The following is a 23151-nucleotide window of genomic DNA, read 5'->3' as shown; positions in this document are numbered from 1 at the left end:
TGGCTGTTGCTCTGAAAGATGCTGTGAAACCAGATGCCTTTTAGCCTGATCAGAGCTTTGTGTGGGGGAAATCAGTCTGTCAATAAAAAGGCAGACTGGATTGGAAAGAGGTTAGACGAAAGGCAACCAGCGAGAACATGATAAAGGGATAGCGTATCATGGTATATCCAGAGCCAGACCTCTTAGGATTTTGTGAAAAATAGATGTGTTGAGTTATATAAAATGCATAAAACAAAGCCAACTTCAGAGTAAGCACTATGTGTTGTAAGTACCAATAGAAGTTGTTTTTGTAGTACTATTGCTATTATTAATATTAAATAAAAGAAGTTCCCTTTGTGGCTCAGCAGTTAAAGAACCCAGCTAGGATACATGAGATGCGGGTTTCATCCCTGGCCTCACTCAGTGAGTTAAGGATCTGGCATTGCCGTGAGCTGTGGTGTAGGTCGAAGATGTGGCTCAGATCTGGTGTTGCCATGGCGTTGCTAGGCCGGCGGCTGCAGCTCTGATTGGACCCCTAGCTTGGGAACTTCCATATGCCATGGGCATGGCCCTAAAAAGAAAAAATAAATAAATAAATGAATGAATAAAAGCCTGAACTAGGCAGAACTGAAGAGGTGTTTTAAAGTACAAAATGGTAGCTGCTGATTGGGGTGAGAAAATTGGAAATATTTAGAGAGTGATATTTTCCCATTTGACTAGCATGGGGACCCAGGAAGTATTTTGACAAGAGTTGATGCTCAGTGAATACTTGGAGACGGGTGCAAGGGAGGGGAGAGGGGTGGAAAGGAGGAGAGCCTTTGGGGGTGAGGAAGGCGATTTCAGAGCCTTTTGACTTGGAGATGCCTGTGGAATGCGCCCATGACAAGTCCTCAAAGTAGATAAAACCCGAGGCCACTGCCAATTCATGTCCTTCCAGTGCTTTGAGCTTTTCAGAGGTCTTCCATCACACCTTGGATTTTATTCTACTTCATTCCAGTAACCTGTCAGCCTCGCATGTAGTGGTCCTAACTGCCTGTTCAGTGCCATCTTGGACTCTCCTCCCTTTCCGTCATTTTAACCCAATGTTTCAGTTCCTTGAACCCTCCAAGATGTCTCCCCACCTTGGGGTATTTAAGCTACACAGTTCCTTTTCTTGTCATGCACCAGCCGTCACACCAGCCTTTCACAGAGCTGGATCCTGTGAGTTAACTGAAATGTGAGCCCTTCGAGAGCCTGCCCCTGAGGATTCTACCCAAGCCTCCCTCCACCTGCCATCTTTTCTCCACTGAATCCTGTGCATTATCGTCATAGACCGAACGAACCTGTTCATGAGGACAGAGACTTTGTATTTCATTCATCACTGTTGACATAGCGTTTAGGGAAGGCCCTCAGATATAATGCCTGTTTCATGAGTAAATAAACGGGACTGAGGAGAGAGGCTGAAATAGAGCGCATAAAGATGTAGAGGAGTCTGTGCTTTGGTTTGAGTTTATTCATAATGATATTTTAAGTTAGCACCGATAAGCTAGGGACCTTTAAGGGAGCTTCTCGATCATGTCTGACTTCAGAATTGACTGTGCCTCAATTTATGAAGTCTCTTTCATTATATTTACCCATGTTGTGAACTGGAACACAAAGCTTTGAAAGTTGCCAAGGTACATTAAGAACATGATGCTCCTTTGCAGATGACAACAGCCTACCCCATACCCCAAGTCACAGTAGTGGATGACTCTCTCTGCTTCCACCCTGCGGCTCCTTCACCTTGTAAACCAGTCTGCCTTTGTGCATTCAGAGGCCCAGTGATTTGTTCTGGAAGAAGAGTGGCAGATTGACTCAGGTACATTTTCTGACTCTGCCACTCATGCATTGGGTTGACCTATTAGCTGGTCTCATCTGAGAATGGTATTTCCAGGAAAGCATTTTGGAAAAGAATGGCATCGCAAAATAAAATTTAAGTTCCCCAGCCATTAAGTCACTTAATTGAGAGTATAGAACTTTTGTTTGAAAATCATTCTCTCTTGGAATTTCAAAGTTGTTGCTTGACTGTTTTGAAGAGGTCTAATGCTGCTAAAGAAAAATTGCATTGACAGTCTGAAAGTTACTGCCATATAGATGGTCTATGTTTTTTCTTCTAAGAAACTTTTTTCCGCATCTTAGCTACCATGAATAATGCTGAAAGGAACATGAAGGTGCACCTGTCTCTTGTAGATAGAAATTTTATTTCCTTTAGATGTATGCTTAGAATGGGACTGCTGGATCACAGGATAGTTCTTTTTTTTTTTTTTTTCAATTTTTGAGAAACTCTCCATAGTGGCTCTAACGATTTACATTTCCATGAGCAATCTACAAGAGTTCCCTTTTCTCCACATCCTCCCCAACACTTGTTACCTTTTGTCTTTTTGCTAATAGTCGTCCTAACAGGTGTGAGGTGATAGCTTGTGGTTTGGGTTTCCATTTTCCAGATGATTAGTGATGCCTAGCACCTTTTCATTGCCATTTGCATGTCTTCTTTGGAAAAAAATATTTATTCAGGTCCTTGGATCTTGTTTTAATCAAGCTGTTATTTTGCTACCGAGTTGTATGAACTTATATATTTGGATGTTAACCCTTTGTCAGATATGCCATTTGCAAATACTATCTCCCCTTCCATAGGTTGCCTGTTCATTTTGATTGCTTCCTTTGCTGTGCAGAAACTTTTAGTTTGATGTAGTCCTACTTGTTTGTTTTTGCTGTTGTTGCCTGTGCTTTTGTGCCCTATTCAAAAATAATTTTCAAGATCAACATTAATTAGATAAGGTTTCAATTTCATTCTTTTGCATGTGGATATTCAGTTTTCCCAATACTACTTATTGAAGAGTCTTGCCTCTCCTCACTGTGTAGTCTTGGCACCTTCTTCAAACATTAATCGACCATAAATGTGTGAGTTTATTCCTGGGCTCTCTGATCTGTTTCATTGGATCATTTCCTTGACTTTATCTTTTAACCTTCTAATGATTTGTTTAATTACCAAATTGTTAATTCTGTGAGTTTTATTCTCTATTTGTTCTTTTTTTTTTTGTAGCTTCTTGTTCTTCCTTTGTAGACTTATTATTTTTTAAAAAAAATATGTATGCATGGCTAATTAGGATTGATTTCTTACTCCTAAAACTGCATATTTTGGCCCAGTTTCTCTTTTTAATGTTTATCTTGATCTTTTTCTTGTATGTTTTATATTTTGCTGAATTGTCTGAATGATCTTACATAGCCCAGTTATATGTGAGAATGAATCAGCAGAAGTGTGGAACGAACTTGAATAGTACTGAGCCAGTGTCTGGTTCCATGTAGAAAGAGCAGGTGGGGGGTGATCTTGTGCTGTGGAATCCCTGAACACCAGAATGCAGGGCACGTCACTTTGAGGACCCAACCTTTGCCCTCTTATCCACTCCAAAGGGAAGAACCTCCTATTGCATACTCCTAGAGTGAGGTAGCGAGAAGAATTAAAAATTCATCAGTGGGGCTAAAGGCCAGGCAAATTTATGTCTATTTCGAGAGGTATTATTTTAGCATCCCTCCCCCCCATTTTTTAGCCCTCATCTCATGTCGTTTGGGTGTTTCTAAGGCCTGAGCCTCTCCTAGTTTCTGCAAAGTAGCTGGTGCCTCTTTCATTGTGCCGCTTCTCCCCTTCACCTGTCATCATCCTTCCGTCTGCTTTTCTTCTCGCAGAAACACAGGGAATCCAGAGTCTGCTTAATGACCTTCTCTATTGTCTCTTCATTGCCGTGAGGTTGTGTCTGCTTTGCTCCTTTATTATCATTGTAAAGAGATGTTGGGGAAAAGAAATGATAGATGTATGCTTGGTTCACTCTTACCTTTAATTTTTCTTTTGCTGCTTCCTAAATCAAGGAAGACCATCACCTTCTTAGGAGGAAAAACCATCCACTCTGATTTGGTCTACTTCTATATCCTTGGACTGTGTTTGAAAGTTGAAAAACTGGAGTTCCCATTGTGGAGCAGTGGAAATGAATCATACTAATGTCCGAGAGGATGCAGGTTCTAGCCCTGGCCTCGCCCAGTAGGTCGGGGATCTGGCGTTGCTGTGAGCTGTGGTGTAGGTCGCAGACATGGCTCGGATCCCATGTTGCTGTGGCTGTGGTGTAGGCCAGCAGCTACTGCTCTGATGTGACCCTTATCCTGGAAACCTCCATATGCCACGGGAACAGCCCTAAAAAGCAGAAAAAATTAAAAAAAAATAAAAATAAAAATAAAAAATTTGGAAAACTGTCTTTAACAGTTTGAGCCTCCACTTTTCCCTAGTTATACCAAGTTTCCCTGCTTTCAGGTATTGATAGCTCCTTCTTATGCCTTTAAATATTGGAATATTCAGTTTTATTTAACATGTAGGTGTATGATGTTCTGAGTAAGAGAGAAATGAGTCACCAAAAAATACAGAAATGGACTTAAAAATTTTTAAACAACAAAAAGTCCAAAGATTTCATTATAGTTTCCTAAGTTCTCACAAGACACTTGAAACTGAACACATTTTTTTCAGAGAAAGTCATTCTGGTGACTCTTTAGGTGTTCTTTTCAGAGAATTAGGGGGATTATAGCTCTTTGTTTTTTTGGACAAATATTTAATATGCACTTACTTAAACAAAATTTCTAAAGAAAAATGTAAGTGGAACTAGGATGGACTTGTTGATTGAGTCAAGTAAAGCTGGCTTTGAACCCCCAAGACAGCCCATTCTTCTTGCTCTAAAATAATTATCTCTGAGTCTCAATTGCCTCACTGATAGGTGTTACTAATAATACCTCATTCATGGGGTGGCCATGAGCTAGAGAGATAATGTAAAGAAATGAGAACAATACCTCACTTTGGTAAACACCCCTCATGGCATTGGATTTAATTTTGAGGTAAACGGCTTTTACAATTTCATTGCTTACCAACTTGTTTAAAATATGGGGGGAAAGCCCTTTATAGACTCATCAAAAGTTGTGTTAGGTCCACAAGCCTTCAGATTAATTCTCTTTAATGTCTCTCTCAGTCCTTCTGCTTTTGTCTAGGCTTATTCTATTGCTCAGCCTTCAAAGTATTACAAAACTGAGTCAGGCCACCCCCTAGTCAATATTATTTAGCCCCAGTGAATTGACAAAGAGTAATGACTCCTCTGGGCTATTTTGTTTTGCCATTTTAATAATTACTTATTGAAGAGTCACTGGCTAATCTATGACATGACAGGTTTTGACATCTTCCAATTATATGCACATCATGCAATCTGTGAATTAGGGCTATTGTCCTTTCCCGTGGTGGGGATGGACTTTGCAGCTCCTTGTTTGCCTAATAAGGTGAGGTCTAAGAGCCAGGAAGATGGGGTTCTTTTGACAACGTTCACATTCATTTCAAGAGAAGCTATAAACATATTACGAGGTGGTGTGGAAATATGCAAACATTGCTCAATTTATAGGGATGTATTTATTTACTTCAAGCATACTAGTTAATAACGGTTTACAAACTTGGGAAAGAAAATCAGACCTGATCTCTCATTTAACAAACAATTCTTACTTATGGAGCCCTGCTGTATACACAGTGCTGAAATAAACCAACAAACTGATGAGGAGATAGAGTTTTTGATTCAGGTATCAAAACTTTTATTTTGTGTGTCAGGCACTGGGAATCCAGTGGTGAAAAACAAAACAAAACAGGAGTTCCCCTCGTGGCGCAGTGGTTAACGAATCCGACTAGGAACCATGAGGTTGTGGGTTCGATCCCTGCCCTTGCTCAGTGGGTTAAGGATCCAGCGTTGCCGTGAGCTGTGGTGTAGGTCGCAGACGCGGCTCGGATCCCGCGTTGCTGTGGCTCTGGTGTAGGCCGGCGGCTACAGCTCCGATTGGACCCCTAGCCTGGGAACCTCCATATGCCGTGGGAGCGGCCCAAGAAATAGCAAAAAGACAAAACAAAACAAAACAACAAAAAAAACCCAAAAATATCAGGCGTGATTCTGTCCTTTGGCGTTGACTGTCTACTGAAGAGAACATTTACTAAATGAACAGGCATAGGCATAAATACAGAGCTACATTTTAGTGAGAATGATGCAGGAAAGATGCCCAGATGGGAGGGTAGCATAGTGGAGGGGCTGATTTTATGTTGGCAAGAATCCTTGCCCGCTGAAAGGATGACTTCTATATATGCATTCATTTAACATTCACAAAAACCCTATGAGGTGGATACTATTATCAGTACTTTCCCAAAGACATTGAAACACAGAGGGATTAAGCAAGTTGCCCAACAGCGTACTGCTAGGAAATGTCAGAGCCAAGATTTGAACCAAGCCGTCTGCCTCTCCAAAGCCATGCCTTGAACCGTTTTCCTCCCGCACTCTGCTGACCCACCTTAGAAAGGAATCTCGTATCTGGCACTACGTCAGTACTATTAAGGGCTATGTGTGTGATAGCTCTCATCAGTCTTCCTATAAAACACACAGGCAGGTGGTGGCAGTGTGAGCCTAAACTTGTGTTTAATTTGGGACCTTTGTGTGGCCTTAGGTCTTTTCTTCTCCCCTTCTTTTTTCTGTCCGTGAAATAGACATAATGAGTCAGCATTTGGAAGCAGGAAGTAAACTATGTTTCCTTCTGGGGAGAGAATCCAAAACCTTCATTAAATTCTCAAAAGCACCTGTGACCCTAACATGGTAAAGTCACTGCTCAGGGCCGTATGCTACTTTTCAGATGTAAATTCATAAGCCTTGGCTATCGTACTGATTTCACCCGTGTAGTGCTGCAAATGCCAAATGGAAATTATGGAGGTCTCTATTTGAGGGATGTTTAATATAATTATTTTCACTCTGTATTTATTCCATAAATATTTATTGAGTTTTAAAATGTACTCAAACTTGCTTACAAGTTCAAGGTCCATCTAGCCCTTGAATTCAGCTTCTATAATTTATTTCTCTAGTATAGTTATGGCCGGGGTGTTATCCTTGCTTGCATAGCACTTTGAGCTTGTCCAAAAGTTTTACCATGTGATGAGCTAGGTTGACTGTGCGAGATGTCCTATAGCTTCTGAAGTTGACCATCCTGAGAAATCTCCTTCCAAAGAAGGAGCAAGAGGCAGAGTGTGGTGACGTAGGGATGAATGCTGATTCTCACTGAGCATAAAGATTTCCTTCCAGACCTCTGCAGCTGTGGGTCAGGGCGTCGATGCCAGGCATCCTGCAGCTCTGCCCTGGCCCACTTGAGGGCAGAAAAACGGAGATGAGGGAGATGAAGAAGAACAAGGTGCTTGCTCATTCAGTTTTGGTCAGGGCTGGTCCCTGGGGCTTTTTTTTCCTTCCAGCTTTATTGAGATATGATTGACACACAGCGTAATGATTTGACTTACATGCATCATGAGATGATTTTCCCAATAAGTTTAGTAAGCATCCATCATCTCATATAGCTATAAAGTTAAAGAAATACAAAAAACTTAGTATATGATGAGAACTCTTAGGATTTACTCTGTTAACAACTTGCGTATATACAGATGGCTGCATCAATTTACATTGCCACCAGCAACACAGGAGAGTTTCCTTTTCTCCAGATCTCCATGCTTTTGCTTTTTTTTTTTTTTTTTAAGAGCGTAGTTATTTCTCCCCTTGCTACTGACCTCTAAGCACTGAGGAGTTAAACCAACTTACTTACCCAATGACTTTCTCTATTCCCCCTTGAGAAAAAGTATTGTGTCTTCTAAGACAAAAGTTGAGGAGAGTCATTGTGGAGGCGTGGGCATGGGAGCCGGACGCCAGGGTCCGTGCTCTGGGTCTGTCAACTGCCAGGTGGTCTGGGTAAGTCCATCCGTCAGTTTCTTCATTAGCAAAGTGATGGGCTAGAATTATGATCTCCTTGCCACCGTTTACCACGAATATTGTTGTGTATGTGTTTGGTAGCACCTGGAGTTAGCTAATTTGCCAAGTTTAAGGGCAGAGTCCCTAAGACTGTCCTTCCTTCTGACATCAACTGCACCTTAGAGGTTTTCCAAGACCACTCTCAATGTTAGTAACTCACAGGAGTCACAGAAAGCTCACAGATTATTACAGGCAAAGGACCCAGATTAGAGGAGCCGAAGGAAGAGATGCAGAGGGCAGAGTCGGGGAGGGCTCCAACCTTGAAGTTTCCCTCGTCCCCAGGACACACTTCCCTCCTGGCACAGACGTACGACCACATGCACAGAGTATTGCTAACCAGGGAAACTCACCTAATCCTGGCGTTCAGAGTTTTTATTGGAGCTCTGTTAACATAGGTATGAGTCACTGATTGATTGCCTATATGGTAAAATTTTGTCTCCAGGTGGACTCAAAAGCCCCCCCCCCCATGTTCTTTCTGGCAGCATGACTAGTCCCCACCATAAAGCTATTGGAAGTAGCTGCTCCCACCTGAGACAAAGACACTGGTGCAGGTCTGACATAGACTACCTCCCAGAAGTCGAGAGCAAAGGCCAGACCTCTCTTTAGGCAAGGAAAAATTTTTTACTATGCAAGAATCCTGGGTTTATTGTTTTTTAAACCCTCCCCCACTGCCCTATGAGATCTTCTTTTTAAGCAAACACACGTTGACTGTTTCATTCTTTCAAAAGATATATTAGAGTCACCAGTGTGAGCCAGGCACTGTTCTAGGGCCACATATAGTGCAAGGAACAAAAACATCCTTGTGTTCCTGGAAATTTACGTTCTACGTGTGTACTCAAAAAAGCCAAATAAATGTATACCATCAGGTAGCAATGCAGGGATGGGGAATGTTGGGAGGGAGGAGTGCTATTTTATTTTATACGGAGTGGGCAAGAAAAGCACCTCGGAAAAGCCAATGCTGGAGGGACACCTGAGTGAGGTGAAGTCTGAGCTATGCTGCTGTCTGAAGAAGGGCATTCAGGATGGTGGGAACAGCAGATGCAGAGGTCCCCTGTGGGAATACTCTTCCTGGCGTGTTTAGCCAACAGTAAGGATGCCATTATGTTTGTGTGTGGGGTGGAAGGAAGGGGGTTGAGACAAGAGTTGGTGATGCTGCAGGTGAGAAGTGAAAAAAAGTAAGGATGGAGCTCTACCTAGAGCCAAATCTTTCCATCATTTTCAGAAAGTCTTACTCTGAATGTGCAGGAAGCCAATAAAGGACTTTGAGCAGAAAAGTGATATGAAGCGATATGCATTTAAAAGGCTCATTCTGCCTGCTGCCCAGAATAGTAGGATGGTGGAGGTGGGGGTGAAGGAGCCATCGTAGACTGTTAGAGTCTGCTGCAACCATCATGATGAGATGCCTTGGTAGTGGAGCAAGGTGGTAGCAGTGGAGGTGGTGACGAGCGCTCGGGTTCTGGATGTGTTTTGACACTAGAACTGGCCAGACGTGCTGATGGACTGGAAGGCTGTGGGGGATGAGAGGGAACAAGGACCAGCAGGTGGAGCAGGTCTGATGGGGGTGGCAGGGACTGGGATGCCTGGTAATTACTCAGGGAGATATCAGGTCAGCTGTGATGGTCTGGAGGTCAGTGGCGAGCGTGTGCTTGGAATTCACTTTGGGGTTTTTGTTGTCAAATGAGTGGCAAGCCGTGAGACTGGATGAGGTCACCTCGGGTGGGGCTGTGGATAGAGAGATGTGAGAAACTAAAAAAAAAAAAAAATTGTGGTTGATTTACAATGTTCTGTCAATTTCTGCTGTACAGACCCAGTTATATATATACATTCTTTTTCTCACATTATCTTCTATCATGTTCTGTCACAAGTGATTGGATGTAGTTCCCTGTGCCACACAGCAGAACCTCATGGCTGACCATCCGAAATGGAATAGTTCACATCTACCAACTCCAAACTCCCAGTCCATCCCATTCCCTCCCCTCCTCCTCCCTCCCCTGTCCCCCTTGGCAGCCACAAGTCTGTTCTCGCATCCATGGGTTTGTTTCTGTTCTGTAGATGGGATCATTTGTGCCATATTAGAGTCCACATATAAGTGACATCGTAGAGCATTTGTCATTCTCTTTCCAACTTACGTAGTATGAGAATCTCTCATTCCACTCATGTTGCTGCAAAGGGCATTATTTGGTTCTTTTTATGGCTGAGTAGTATTCCATTGTGTATATGTACCACATCTTCTTTTTTAAATTTTTTTGTTATAGCTTATTCACATTGTTCTGTCAATTTCTGCTATAAGCAAAGTAATCCAGTTATATATATATATATATATATATATATATATATATATATATAAAATATTCTTTTTTTACATTATACATATATATACACATATATGCACATATATATATATATATGTATATATACAAACTTTTTTCACGTTATCCTCTATCATGCTCCATCACAAGTGATCAGATATAGTTCCTTGGACTATACACCAGAATCTCATTGCTTATCCTTTCCCAGTGCAATAGTTTGCATCTGCTAATCCCAAACTCCCAGTCCCTACTAGTCCCTCTAGTCCCTCCCCTCCATCTCAGCAACCACAAGTCTGTTCTCCATGTCCATGAGTTTGTTTCTTTTCTATAGATAGTTTCATTTGTGCCATAGATTAGATTCCAGATATAAGTAATACCATATTTGTCTTTCTGCTTCTGACTTACTTTACTTAGTATGAGAGTCTCTAGTTCCATCCATGTTGCTGCAAATGGCATTATTTTGCTCTTTTTGATGGCTGTGTAGTATTCCATTGTGTATATATACCACATCTTAATCCATTCATCTGTCGGTGGACATTTAGGTTGTTTCCATGTCCTGGCTATTGTGAATAGTGCTGCACTGAAAATAGTGCTGCAATGAACATAGGGGTGCATATATCTTTTTCAATGGAAGTTTGTCTGGATATATGCCCAAGAATGGGATTTCTGGGTCATATAGTAGTTCTATATTTAGTTTTCTGATGTAACCCCGTACTCTTTTCCATGTGGTTGTACCAATTTACATTCCCACCAGTGCAGGAGGGTGCCTTTTCCTCCATACGCTCTCCAGCATTTATTATTTGTAAACTTATTAATTACAGCCATTCTGACCATTGTGAGGTGGTACCTCATTGTAGTTTTGACTTGCATTTTTCTAATAATTAGTGATGTTGAGCATTTTTTCATATGCCTATTGGCCATCCACATATCTTCTTTATAAAAACATCTGTTTAGGTCTTCTGCCCATTTTTCAATTGGTTTTTTTGTTTGTTTGTTTTTGCTGTTGAGTTGTATGAGTTGTTTGTATAGTTTGGAGATTAAGTCCTTGTCAATTGCATCATTCGAAACTATTTTCTTCCATTCTGTAGGTTGTCTTATGGTTTCCTTTGCTGTGCAAAATTTGTAAGTTTGGTTAGGTCCCATGGGTTTATTTTCGTTTTTATTTCTATAGCCTTGGGAGACTGATCTAAGAAATCATTTGTATGGTTGATGTGAGATAATGTTTTGCCTATGTTCTCTTCTAGGAGTTTGATGGTGTTTTGTCTTATGTTTAAGTCTTTAAGCCATTTTGAGTTTATTTTTGCGTATGGTGTGAGGGCGTGTTCTAGTTTCATTGATTTACATGCAGCTGTACAGTTTTTCCAGCACCACTTGCTGAAAAGACAGTCTTTTTCCAATTTTATATTCCTGCCTCCTTTGAGACCTGAGAACTTGGAACTCTAGGGTGTTTGTAGAGGCCAAGCTGAGTGGGGAGGATCAGCAAGTGAACTTGAGAAGGAGTGCATTGAGGCAGCGGGAGACTCAAGAGAGAGTGGTGCTGAGAGTCAATGAAGAAAGTGTGTTTAGGAAGGAAGGGGGCTCCACTGTACACATAAAACTGTTTGCATTGCAAGTGTTAAAGGCAGTGGTGCATCAAATTCGGTTAAGTCCTCGGAAATGAATCCACTGACCATGTGACCACACAATTCTTCTCTCTGATCCAGTCCAAAAGACTTCGGTATTTCTCAGCCAGAGTCACATAACTGCACCTTTAAACTTCTCCACCTCTAGAGGCCATGATAGCGTCCAGCTGTGAAAATTCTTTTTTTAGCAGTGATGTCTAGATATCTGGCTTCTTCTACTGGCTGGAATTGAAGCCATGTTGTTGAACCAAAAGGTTGGCCTATCAGGGTGATAACTGCACAGTGATTGAATGACACCTTGCCTGCCATCTGCTACGTATTGTCATGCAGTATCATCTTAGGATCTTATCCTTTATCCTTCGTTTTACTAGTTGTAGGGGGTCATGCAGATTGGGTTCAGATTTACTCTTATATGTAAAAACCTGTGTCTACTGTCGGTGTGTCGTGTATTTTTTTTAAATTCAATTTTTACCACTTTAAATAGTTGTGAGGTTCATCAAGTTAAAGTTGCTTAGTTTGGTTTTAGCTTTCCAGTCTAGTTCAAGTTCTTAGTAGATGAAAATTTTTCTTTGCAAGAATATGATGGGGAGTTCCCACTGTGGCTCAGCGTAAACGAATCTGACTAGTATCCACGAGGATGCAGGTTCCATCCCTGGCCTTGCTCGGTGTGTTAAGGGTCCAGCATTGCCATGAGCTATGGTGTAGTTTGCAAACGTGGCTTGGATCCTGCGTTGCTGTGGCTATGGTGTACGCCAGCAGCTGCAGTTCTGATTTGACCCCTAGCCTGGGAACTTCTATATGCCATAGGTGTGGCCCTAAAAAAAAAAAGAATACGATGAAACTCATTTTGTGAGTGGAATAACAATTTTGGAATCGTTCCTCTATATTTGTGAGGTAGCCACTTGTGTATTATTGAGCCCTTGAAGTGTGCCTGCTTCCGAGAGGTGCTGTCAAGTACACAATGCTCAGCAGATTTCAAAGACTTGGCAAAAAAAAGAAAAAAAAAAAAGGAGACTAACTATATCATTAATTATTCTATATATGCTGAAATCAATATTTTGATATGGTGTATAAATAAAATCTTTCCATAAATTTTAAAATATTATTAAAATTAACTTCATCTGTTTCTTTTCACTTGTCCACGAAGCAACTTGAAAAACTTACAAATATGTGTAGCTTGCGTTATATTTCTTTTGGGTCAAGCTGTTCTGTGCATTTGATAGCATATAACATTTACATCAGTGCCCTTCAATTTTCTGGTGTACAGAAAATGATTTTCAGTCTTTTCAATACAAGGTTTCATCCTTAAAAAGTGTTTCATAACATTAAAAAACTTTTAAAAATATTTCTTACTACAAAAATGATACACGTTCTAAATTTTCTTTCATAATAATAGGAACCACAAAGAAAGCTACACATAACCACTGTTAGGTATTTTCACATCTTCCTTTTGGCATACACATTTTTTTAACAAAAAAAGGGAAACATTCAGTATACATTGTTTTTTTGACTTTTTAAAACAATGGGGCATGAACATCTAAACTTGTCATTATATACCTTTACATTTCTCTGCACTAATATATCATATGAGGTATATATCATACTCCTAGAGGTAACAGTCGTTTATGACAGCAGAGAGTTTTTTAATCTTAAATAACAGCTTTGACACTCTTTTCTAGTTTCAGTGAGATATATTTGACATAAAGCATTGCATACATTTAAGAGGTAAGCATGATTTGATTTCCATCATGAAATGATTATCACAATAAGTTTAGTGAACATCCATCATTTCATATAGATACAAATTAAAGAAATAGGAAAAGGGAGTTCCCATTGTGGCTCAGCAGTAACAAACCCAACTAGTATCCATGATAAAGGGTTCACTCCCTGGTCTTGCTCAGTGGGTTAAGGATCCAGCTTTGCCGTGAGCTGTGGTGTACTTCGCAGACATAGCTTGGATCCTGTATTGCTATGGCTGAGACATAGGCCAGCAGCTGCAGCTCCAGTTCGACCCCTAGCCTGGGAACCCCCGTATGCCACAGGTGTGGGTCCCCCCGCCACAAAAGAAAGAAATAGTTAAAGGATTTACTCTCTTGACAACTTCTTATTTACCATAAAACAATGTGACATTTAGTATGTACTTTACATCTCTCGTACTTACAACTGGACGTTTGTACTTCTAGAAATAGCCTTTTGACGTATATGATTCAGTAGCTTTTAGCATATTCAAAATTGCACAGCTATTGCCCTTGTATGAGTTTAGAATTTTCATTATTCCAAAAGGAAATCCCAAACCCATAAGCAGTCACTCTCATGCCCCCGACCTCGGCCCCTGGCATCTAATCTACTTTGTATCTAAGGATTTGCCCATACTGAACATTTCACATAAATGGAATCATACAATATGTGGTCTTTTGTGACTCGCTGCTTTTACTTAGTATAATATTTTCAAGGTTCACCCATGTTATAGCATGCATCAGTACTTCCTTACTTTTTATAGCTGAATAATTATCCTTTTTATAGATACATCACATTTTGTTCATGCACTTATCAGATGAACTGAACATTTGGGTTGTTCCCACTTCAGGGTTATTATAAATAATGCTGCCGTGAATATTCGTCTATGAGTTTTGGTGTGAACATGTATTTTCTTTTTTGTTTTATTTTTTCCGCTGTGCATCATGGGGACCAAGTTACACATACATGTATACATACTTTTTCCCCTCATTGTTGTGTTGTGATGTAAGTACCTAGACATAGTTCTCAATGCTATACAGCAGGATCTCATTGCTAATCCATTCCAAGAGCAATAGTTTGCATCCATTAACCCCAAGCTCCCGATCCCTCCCACTCCCTCCCTCTCCCCCGAGGCAGCCACAAGTCTATTCTCCAAGTCCACGATTTTCTTTTCTGTGGAAAGGTTCATTGTGCCTTATATTAGATTCTAGTTATAAGTGATATCATATGGTATTTGTCTTTCTCTTTCTGACTTATTTCACTAAATATGAGAGTCTCTAGTTCCATCCATGTTGCTGCAAATGGTATGATTTTGTTCTTTTTTATGGCTGAGTAGTATTCCATCATGTATACATACCACATCTTCCTAATCCAATCGTCTGTCGATGGACATTTGGGTTGTTACCATGTCTTGGCTATTATGAATAGAGCTGCAATGAACATGCAGGTGCATATGTCTTTTTCAAGGAAAGTTTTGTCCTGATATATGCCCAAAAGTGGGATCACTGGGTCATATGGTAGTTCTATGTATAGATTTATAAGGTACCTCCATACGGTTCTCCATAGTGGCTGTATCAGCGTACATTCCCACCAGCAATGCAGGAGGGTTCCCTTTACTCCACACCCCCTCCAGCACTTGTTATTTGTGGACTTATTCATAACGGCCATTCTTACTGGTGTGAGGTGGTATCTCATGGTAGTTTTGATTTGCTGAATATGTATTTTCAATTCTCTTGAGTATGTACCTAGAAGTGGAATTGCTGGGTCATATGGTAACTCTATTTAACATTGTGAGGAGCTGCCAAACTGTGGTTGCACCATTATATAGTCCTACAAGGGGTGTGTGAGGGTTTTTGCCACCTCTTCACCAACACAACAGTAGTATTTTCAACTGAGAGGCTATTTGTTCCTAAGAGGTACAGATCAGATTCTGTTGGTGAGTGGTTTGGAAAAAGATATCCAAGTTTATCTTGTAACCTCAACTCACCCAACACACACACACACACACACACACACACACACAGAGAGCCAGGTTCCTATTCATTTGACTCTGGGTATATTGTTTATCTCTATTAACCTCACTAACATGGAAATAATACTTACCTTATAGGGGCTGTTAGAATTAAATGAGATAATGTTAATGAAACCCTTTGCACAGTGCCTAGTACAAAATAGATACTCAATAAGTGTTAGCTATTAGTATTATGTCAATGGCTCGATGATTTTCCTCTTTCGTTACACATCATAATTTGCCTAGGTAGTTCGGTTGTTGGACATTTGGCTTGTTTTCAGTTTTTCCTGATTATAAATAAACTGTGCTCTAAGAAACATCCTAATGGCTAAATTTTTGCCCAGACCCATGATTATTTTCTTGGGATAAATTCTGTAAAGTGGTATTGCTTGGTGCATTTTAAAGAAATCTGAATATATTTCCCAATATATATATTTTGTTTAAATTATACTGATATTTTACTTGAGGTATGTAATCAAGTACTAAATAAATACCCCTTTGAGCTGTCACTAAACTGGTTTCATAAATCCTCACTTTGTACCTAAAAAAATATACTGCAAAGTAAAAGTCGAGTAAGCAATTTTAATTTGTCTTGAGTCAGACAGCCTAAATTTAACTTTCAGACTTCTTTCTGAATGAGAGAAGTCTCTCGGATCTGGGCTTCTGGATTTGTGTAACTTTTCTGTCATTGCATCGATATCCTAACTAGACAAGAGCTATCAAAGAAATTAGGCACAGTGGATGTTTTTGTTTTGCATTGAGGCAAATCAGGACAAAAGTAAGGTGACCAGGGAGCTTAAGCAGAAGAAAAGAACTGTCCATTGAGAGTGGGTATGCACTTGCACTTCCTTACCTTGTCAGCTCTAGGAGCCTTCTAGGGCCATCACTCACAGATCCATCATGGCAATTTCAAAACCAGCCCAGATGGAATGAGACAAAGGCACCAGGTTTCCTCAGATGGATATGGGAAAGCTTTATGGTAAAGGTAGGATTTTAAGAGTTATCTAAATTATGGCCAAAGGTTGATTGGATGATGGAATATTCTGGAATTTGACATAGCTTGGAAGACCTAGTGTTGAGGAATTGAAAGGAAATTTGCACAGATAACGCATACAAGGAGAAGGAGAGATCAGCCATTAATGTGTTTCTCCAGGTGTACAGGTAAGTGTTTAACCATCAGCTCTCCTCCACGCACCTCCCCCCCAAGCCCAAAGCCCCGATTTATATAGGGTTTTTTTTTAAATTTCTATGATATACATATCCCACCATAGGAGATTTCAGATTTTAAGCTCCCAACACGATGGCGCTCAAAGCAGAGCTGGAAAAAAGATGTGCGTAATTGGCACAGTCAGCTCTCAACAGCCCAGCACAGACCCGCTCCAGCACACCACTCTTTATTTTCCGAAGCTGCTCTCCTTGGATAATTGAGGGACACTGCGCTCAGGGAAACCCATTCAGTTTCCGGAATCCAGAATTAATACGGCATTTCAAGGGCATGGTGTTTCGTTTTCTCCTCCTGGTTAAATGCTGTGTGAAAGGCTCACCCACACGGTATCCATTACATGCTGTAACACGCATAGAAAGGATTTGCAAACCTTGTAGAAACTCAATAGGTCAACCTCTGGGCAGTCACCACAGACCGCTCCAAAGGGACAGTTATGCAGCAGGGCTGAGTGAGCATAGAGGGGGACTCCAGAACCTTCCGCGACAGACTAACGTGATTAGGTGATGAGGCCTGCACTTATACAATGCGAAAATCAACAAAGAATGATCCTAATTTGTGCAGGACTTCATGGCTCAGAAAGGGCTTTTTGCAAGATGGTAACATCTCATATACCCAGTTTCCAGTGCTCATTAAAACCGATCACTAAGTGGTGAATTCAGGTGTCTAGGTCACGTGCATTCACAAGAATGACTGACTTGCTGCCTATCTCCCCAGTTCTCTGCTGATGGAGGCCCCCATGAGCCACGACTGGGTGCTCGAAGTGACTTCTTCATGAGGCCTGGCTGTGGGCCACGCCTGTGCTATGCACTTTCCTTACATTGTCTCTGAAGCCGCTCAAGAACCCTAGAAAGTAGTTCCTGTCATTTTCTTCCATGTCGCAAATACAGAGTCTCCGAGATGTGACATGACTTGCAGAAGGTCATGAAATTCATCAATGCTTAAGCTGGGACAAAAAAAAAAAAAGGGCCGTCTGACACCTAAAGCCTGTGTTAAGAATCTCTAGGCTGGCCTAAGGTCAAAGGTTTTACTAAAACCTACATATTTAATGTGCTAATTGGACAGAATAACCTACAAAGTTCCAGTATAGGCAGGACTAACCCTACTGAGCGTCTAAGAGAATGTCGGGGAGGCGGAACTCAGTAAGGTGGTGGAGAAGGGATGCTCCAGGGCTGTCATGCTGGACTGGATACCTTATGAAGGCTGGTGTGTTGGTAACGGGCCTTTTCTGTGTAAAGCACTCGCCTGAATTAGGTCGGCCTTTTAGAGCATCCTCTGCTGCCCCACTGGTAGCCTGTGGCCCCCTTTACGTGCATTGTAAACTAGGTGAGTTCCATGGTGGCCAAGACGGATGCTACATCTTAAGCATTGATGTTACTGACCCTCTTGTCCTATTCCAGCGGCTGACATGGTAGGTGCTTAAATATTTGTTCAGTATTGAGGTGGTGATGATAGTAAATACTCAACTTATTGTTGAGCTGAGCAGGATATCCTTTCCAAGTATTATCTCATTTAATCCTCACAGTACCTCCATTTGGTAGCACTTAACTATTTTTCTCTCTAACTTACAGTTGTTTTTTTTTTAAAGTGGCCTATGGAGACCTTGTAACTTGCTCAAGGACACAATAAGTGCCCAAAAAATCAGCTTTGCTTCATATTAAAGCCTTGGTTTTTAACATTATGCTATAGTCTGTTAATTTATAATGTCTTTGTTGTATTCCTTAGAAATCTCATATTGCTAAACTCAGATGATAGAATTTCAGTTCTGTGAAGGGAGGGATTCTGTTCTATTTCAACTGCATCCCAGCACTGACAACAATTCTTGGCATATATTAAGTGCTCGGTAAATATTTCTGCTGCATACACATGCAGGCATGGGTAAGACAATTATTGCAATAAGAATAGGAGTTTTGAGCTAGAAAATTACTGGCACACAAAACACTTTGGGGTTGGGTTTTGGAGGGCAAGACTTTTAATCAATGTAGAGTTTAAAACTGAAATATCACTGAACAAATTCAGTAATTTACTCATTCACCTGAGAAATGTTTATCTCCATTCAATAAATATCATTGAGTGTCTATTCTGTGCCAGACACTTAATAGCTGAGCTTGTGGAATGGTTGACAGTAATAAGCAAACAACTATTATGAAATGCGATGTTCCATGAAGAAGAAAAATAATGTACAGAAAATACCAGAAGAAAGGACTGCGGTGTGGCCAGGGATTGCCTCCGTGAAGTCGGGACAGGTCATCTGTGACGCAGAAGAATGCCAGCAACATGGGGGGATGGCATCGGGATGAATGGCATGTGCAACTTGCAGACGTTTTGGAAAGAATCTGACATGTTGGAGGAACAGAAAGAAGGTCAGCACGTCTTCTGAGAAATGCCTGTGGAGCCTCTAACAACCACACGGTTGCCCAGGGCTTCCTTCAACTCCCTGACTGCCTTTACTGTGCATCATTGGGTTAAAGCACAGAGCCAACAGCTGTAGTTTTTGTAGTTTGGGTTGGAGCGGCTAGTTCCCCATTGCCCATTTCTAAACAGAAACTTTGGAAACGACTTCATCTACTTAATAGAGATCCTTCTAATTGCCTTCTCACAACTTCTGTCTTAGGACAATTGCCTATGAGGTTGAACAAAATATGTAGGAGGAATTTTGGAGGAAATGGGAAAGGGAAAATTTAGCAAACCCAGAGGCTTGATCTATGGAGGGGACATTTCTCCCATGGGTTCTGGTGGAAAATCCCTGCAGCACAGCCTGGCCAGTGAGCCCACCTGATTCATCTTGTAACTTTGCTTCAGTGTAGGAAGCTGTGGGGGAGACTCTCCCAAATACTGTTTCCAGATCTCCGGCAGCAACATGAGGTCGTTTCAACTCAGAGCAAGAGGTCTTCTTGCCACTTTGAGATGAACTTAGCTTTTCTCCCCACCCCCACCCTATCCCACTGTGACAATCTGCAAGAGAAGCTGGAGTATGTAACCACAGAAGAGCTGACTGCTGGAGCCTTGGCTGTGGATACATCTCATTGCCAGCCATGGCAACTGGAGCTGAAATGGATTAAATCAATTTGCACCAGTCTTCATCGGTTCCTGGAATTTCACATGTGAATTTGGCACAAATAGTCAAACAAGTATGAAAGACTTAACCACCAGATGAGAATAAAATGGGATCTATTGTAAGCTGAACTGCCCCTTTCAAATATCAAAGGATATTCCTCCTCTCTTCTTCCAGAGATACGCAGTTGCTTTCTGGAGATGGGGACAATGCCATTTTCCACCTGTCATGAGCATCTATTCTTCATGGAAATCTAACGGCAATTCCCAACCTCAGTTAAGGACTTGTTTTCCCATTTTTTTAAACTTCAAATACATTCTAAATTGTGTTAGCCCAAGCATTCTATGTATATAATTAACTCACAGGTCCCCTGGGCTCATCCAACTGAACTTGTGGAGCTTAACTGAGCAAAACACTCACTGATGTCTCTCCCTGCAGTGACACCCAGTGAAATGAATACCTTCTACACAAGGAAACCTGGGAGATCTCTTGTCCACTGGCTTTCTAGTGATTGAGTTGCTTCATAAATGATTGTAGTTGTTCATAATAATGATCTCATTCTCTTTCAAATATGGAATTCGCGATTTGCAGTTTGGGGAAATGTGGGGGGGGGGGTAGTGTTCTGCCCTATGCTCCTAGCTGAAGTTGAAAGACAGGCCTCTTTTTTTTGTATTCATTGGATCTTTGAAATTCCCTCGGGGAAGCAGTGGCTCTTGGCGGGCACCGTGCTCCAGAGCGCAGGGCTCCCATATACCTTTCATGTGGAAAGCAAATGCCAACCCTTCCTGCAAGGCTGTGTCTTCACGAGGAAAACCCACAGGAGGGCCTGGTGCAATGTGTCCAAAATCAAGTGCGAAGGGCTAAGGCACGTGGACTTTTTCAGACGACTCTGTTGACAAGATTCATAACCCTGCCCTCTTCCTCCTTCCGTCAGTGTAGATGTCAGTGTAGCCTACAAGTTAGAGTTTTGACTCTCTTGGGAAGGGAGACGTCAGATGTGATTCCTGAAAAGTTCTGGACCCCAGCTCTCCCTCCTATTTCCAGCACAGGAAGGGCTTAAAGCGGTAGGCTATGAGCATGCCCTCCTCTCTCTTTATGAGGCTTTGAACCCCAGGCCTCGCCCTTTATCTTCATCAAGGGATCGCGTGCATCATAGAAGGGTTAGCAAACGAGACAGGGATGTAGACTTCCTGCCTACCCAGGGGAACCTACTTGTCTTTGCTGACCTAAAGCGCAGGTGTCCGGAGAAAGGCAGTGAGCTGGGGACTCTGGGTGCTGGAGTCGATGCCGCCCGGAGCTGAGCTAAGCGGGAGGAGGGAGGTTGGAAGAGCGCGTCTATGCTTTTCACGTGAACCTGCAAGCCGGCTGCTGGCTGCCCAGGTGCCGAATCGCGGCTGCGTGCGCCCCACTGCAGCAGAGAGCAGCCGCAGCCTCTGCCTCGGCCACCACCGCTGCTGGGGAAGAGTCCTGAGGCTGCTGACGCGGTTGGGAGGAGCCTCGCCTTGAATGCACCAGCCGCCTCCAGCCTCCTCCTGCAGCAGCAGCAGCAGCAGCAGCAGCAGCTGCTGCGAGTGCGCGCGAGTGGGTGTGAGGGTGAGTGCGCTGGCGCCGGCCGCAGCGCCCTGCCCAGCTCCCCGCGGCTGCTGAGCCCCCGCCAGCAGGAGCCGCCCTCCCGTGGGACCAGCACCCTCATCCGGGCCAGGCCAGCCTGAATCCTGCCCCTGCCATCTCGCCACTGCAGCTCGGTCCAGAAAGGCACCATTTTGTCGCGGCTGCCCGCTCTCCCAGGGGGAGGAGGGATCTTTTTTGCATTTTGGAGCGGCTGCCAACGAGGGGAACCTGTTGGGCATCTCCCTAGCCCCGCTTGTGAGCGCCTCCGGGACGGCGGGTGGGACCAGACCCCTCGGGGCACGGCGCATCTTGGCACCCGGAGGCAGCGGAGGCAGGCACAGCATCCTCGCTGGGAATTGGAGCTGGAGTGAGCGCACCGCGGGAGGAGCCGCCGCCGCAGCCTCGGAGATCCCGAGTGGAGGAGGTGACAGCTCCATTGCCGGGTTTTTATTTTTTTTCTCTCTCCGCCTCCCCGTCTCCTCCTCAGGCTCGGACCATGGTGCAGTCCCACTGGCTCCCCTGCCCCCCTCTCCTGTGACACTGGCTGCGGGGAGGGATCATGGATACTTGTCTGCCGGCTTCTGGTTCCCACGCAAGTAAGCCTGCTGTCAATGGAGGAGGACATTGATACCCGCAAAATCAACAACAGTTTCCTGCGCGACCACAGCTATGCGACCGAAGGTAACGCCAGCCCCCGCTGCATTCCGCCGCTGGGGCCGGGCGCAAGTTGCGGATCGCTGAGCTCCGCTGGCAGCCTGGCGCGTAGCGGCCGAGACTCCTCCGGGCCCCGGGGCTGGGGCGGGGGCTCGGCCCGCAGGGGCAGCCGCCGACGGAGCGCCGCACATCCATCCGGGCTCCGCGAGGCGGGCCGGGCGTTCAGCAGCAGGTGGACCCGGCGCCCATGGGAGTTAAAATGGCCCTCGGGGATTAGGTTTTTCAGGGTGGGGCTCCCGGCTGGAAAAATGACCCCCCCCCCAAAGGCGGTTGACCCCTCCCCCTAGACGTATGCAGAGGTCTTGTGGGGAGGTAAGAAGGAAAGGGGCCCAAGAAAACCGCGAGTCTTCCCTCCCGGAGCGGAATGATGCGTCTCTCAGTGGCTGCAGGGAGGGCACGGTTTCATTTCCTGCCGGTTCATCTATCCGGCCGGGTTACCTGCTCAGACAATCAAAAGCCCAAAAGGCCTGAAAAAGGGCGAACCCCTCTCCTCTTGGAAGTGCATTAGTAAGGTATCGAAAGGTGGCTGGGGAACCAGGGTTGGGGCTGCAAGCGAATGAGTCTGACACGTGGGAGAGCGATGCGATCCGTGGAGCCTTTAAAAATCACCATTATGAATTCTGCAGCGGTAGTTTCTGCTGAATCAACAGCCAGCAGAAAGCAAGAGGGCTCAGTAAGCTGAGCTTTGCCAAGAGGTGAAATTGTCGTCTCTCTCCCTCTCCCCCAGCTTGTTCTGACATTAGCCTGGGTGAGGTGTAGGCAGGAAAGGAAAGTCAGCAGGTGGAATCTCATTTGCCTTTTGTGTGGGAATAGAGAATGGAGACATTTTTTAAAAAAATACCCCAACTTTTGCCTTTTTGCTTTCATTTTCCACCTGTAGGCCTTTATCCTTAACCACTCCTCCAAGGCGTTGCGTTGTCACATTGCAGTATCCATTTGAGAAAATGTGTGTGAAAGTCCTTTAGGAAAATGTGGCATGGCGTGCTAATTTAAGATTATTCTTGTTATTCTTAGGTGCTCAAATTTCTACAGTAT

At 43.1% G+C, this 23151-nt stretch overlaps 1 protein-coding gene across 9 annotated transcripts in view; it reads left to right on the top strand.

Moving 5' to 3' along the window:
- Nucleotides 1–23151, top strand: part of PPP2R2B (protein phosphatase 2, regulatory subunit B, beta) — a 484752-nt gene that overhangs the window by 167187 nt on the left and 294414 nt on the right. For 4 of the 9 annotated variants that reach the window (XM_021080828.1, XM_021080849.1, XM_021080845.1 and 1 more), the window contains one exon: nt 21890–22083. The exons of 2 other annotated variants lie outside the window; for them this stretch is intronic. In XM_021080828.1, the coding sequence (XP_020936487.1) occupies nt 21890–22083 (194 nt within the window). 9 annotated transcript variants of the gene reach the window in all.

The sequence above is a fragment of the Sus scrofa genome, chromosome 2, assembly GCF_000003025.6.
Source record: "Sus scrofa isolate TJ Tabasco breed Duroc chromosome 2, Sscrofa11.1, whole genome shotgun sequence".
NCBI classification, from domain to species: domain Eukaryota; kingdom Metazoa; phylum Chordata; class Mammalia; order Artiodactyla; family Suidae; genus Sus; species Sus scrofa.
This window is presented reverse-complemented; position numbering and strand designations above follow the sequence as displayed.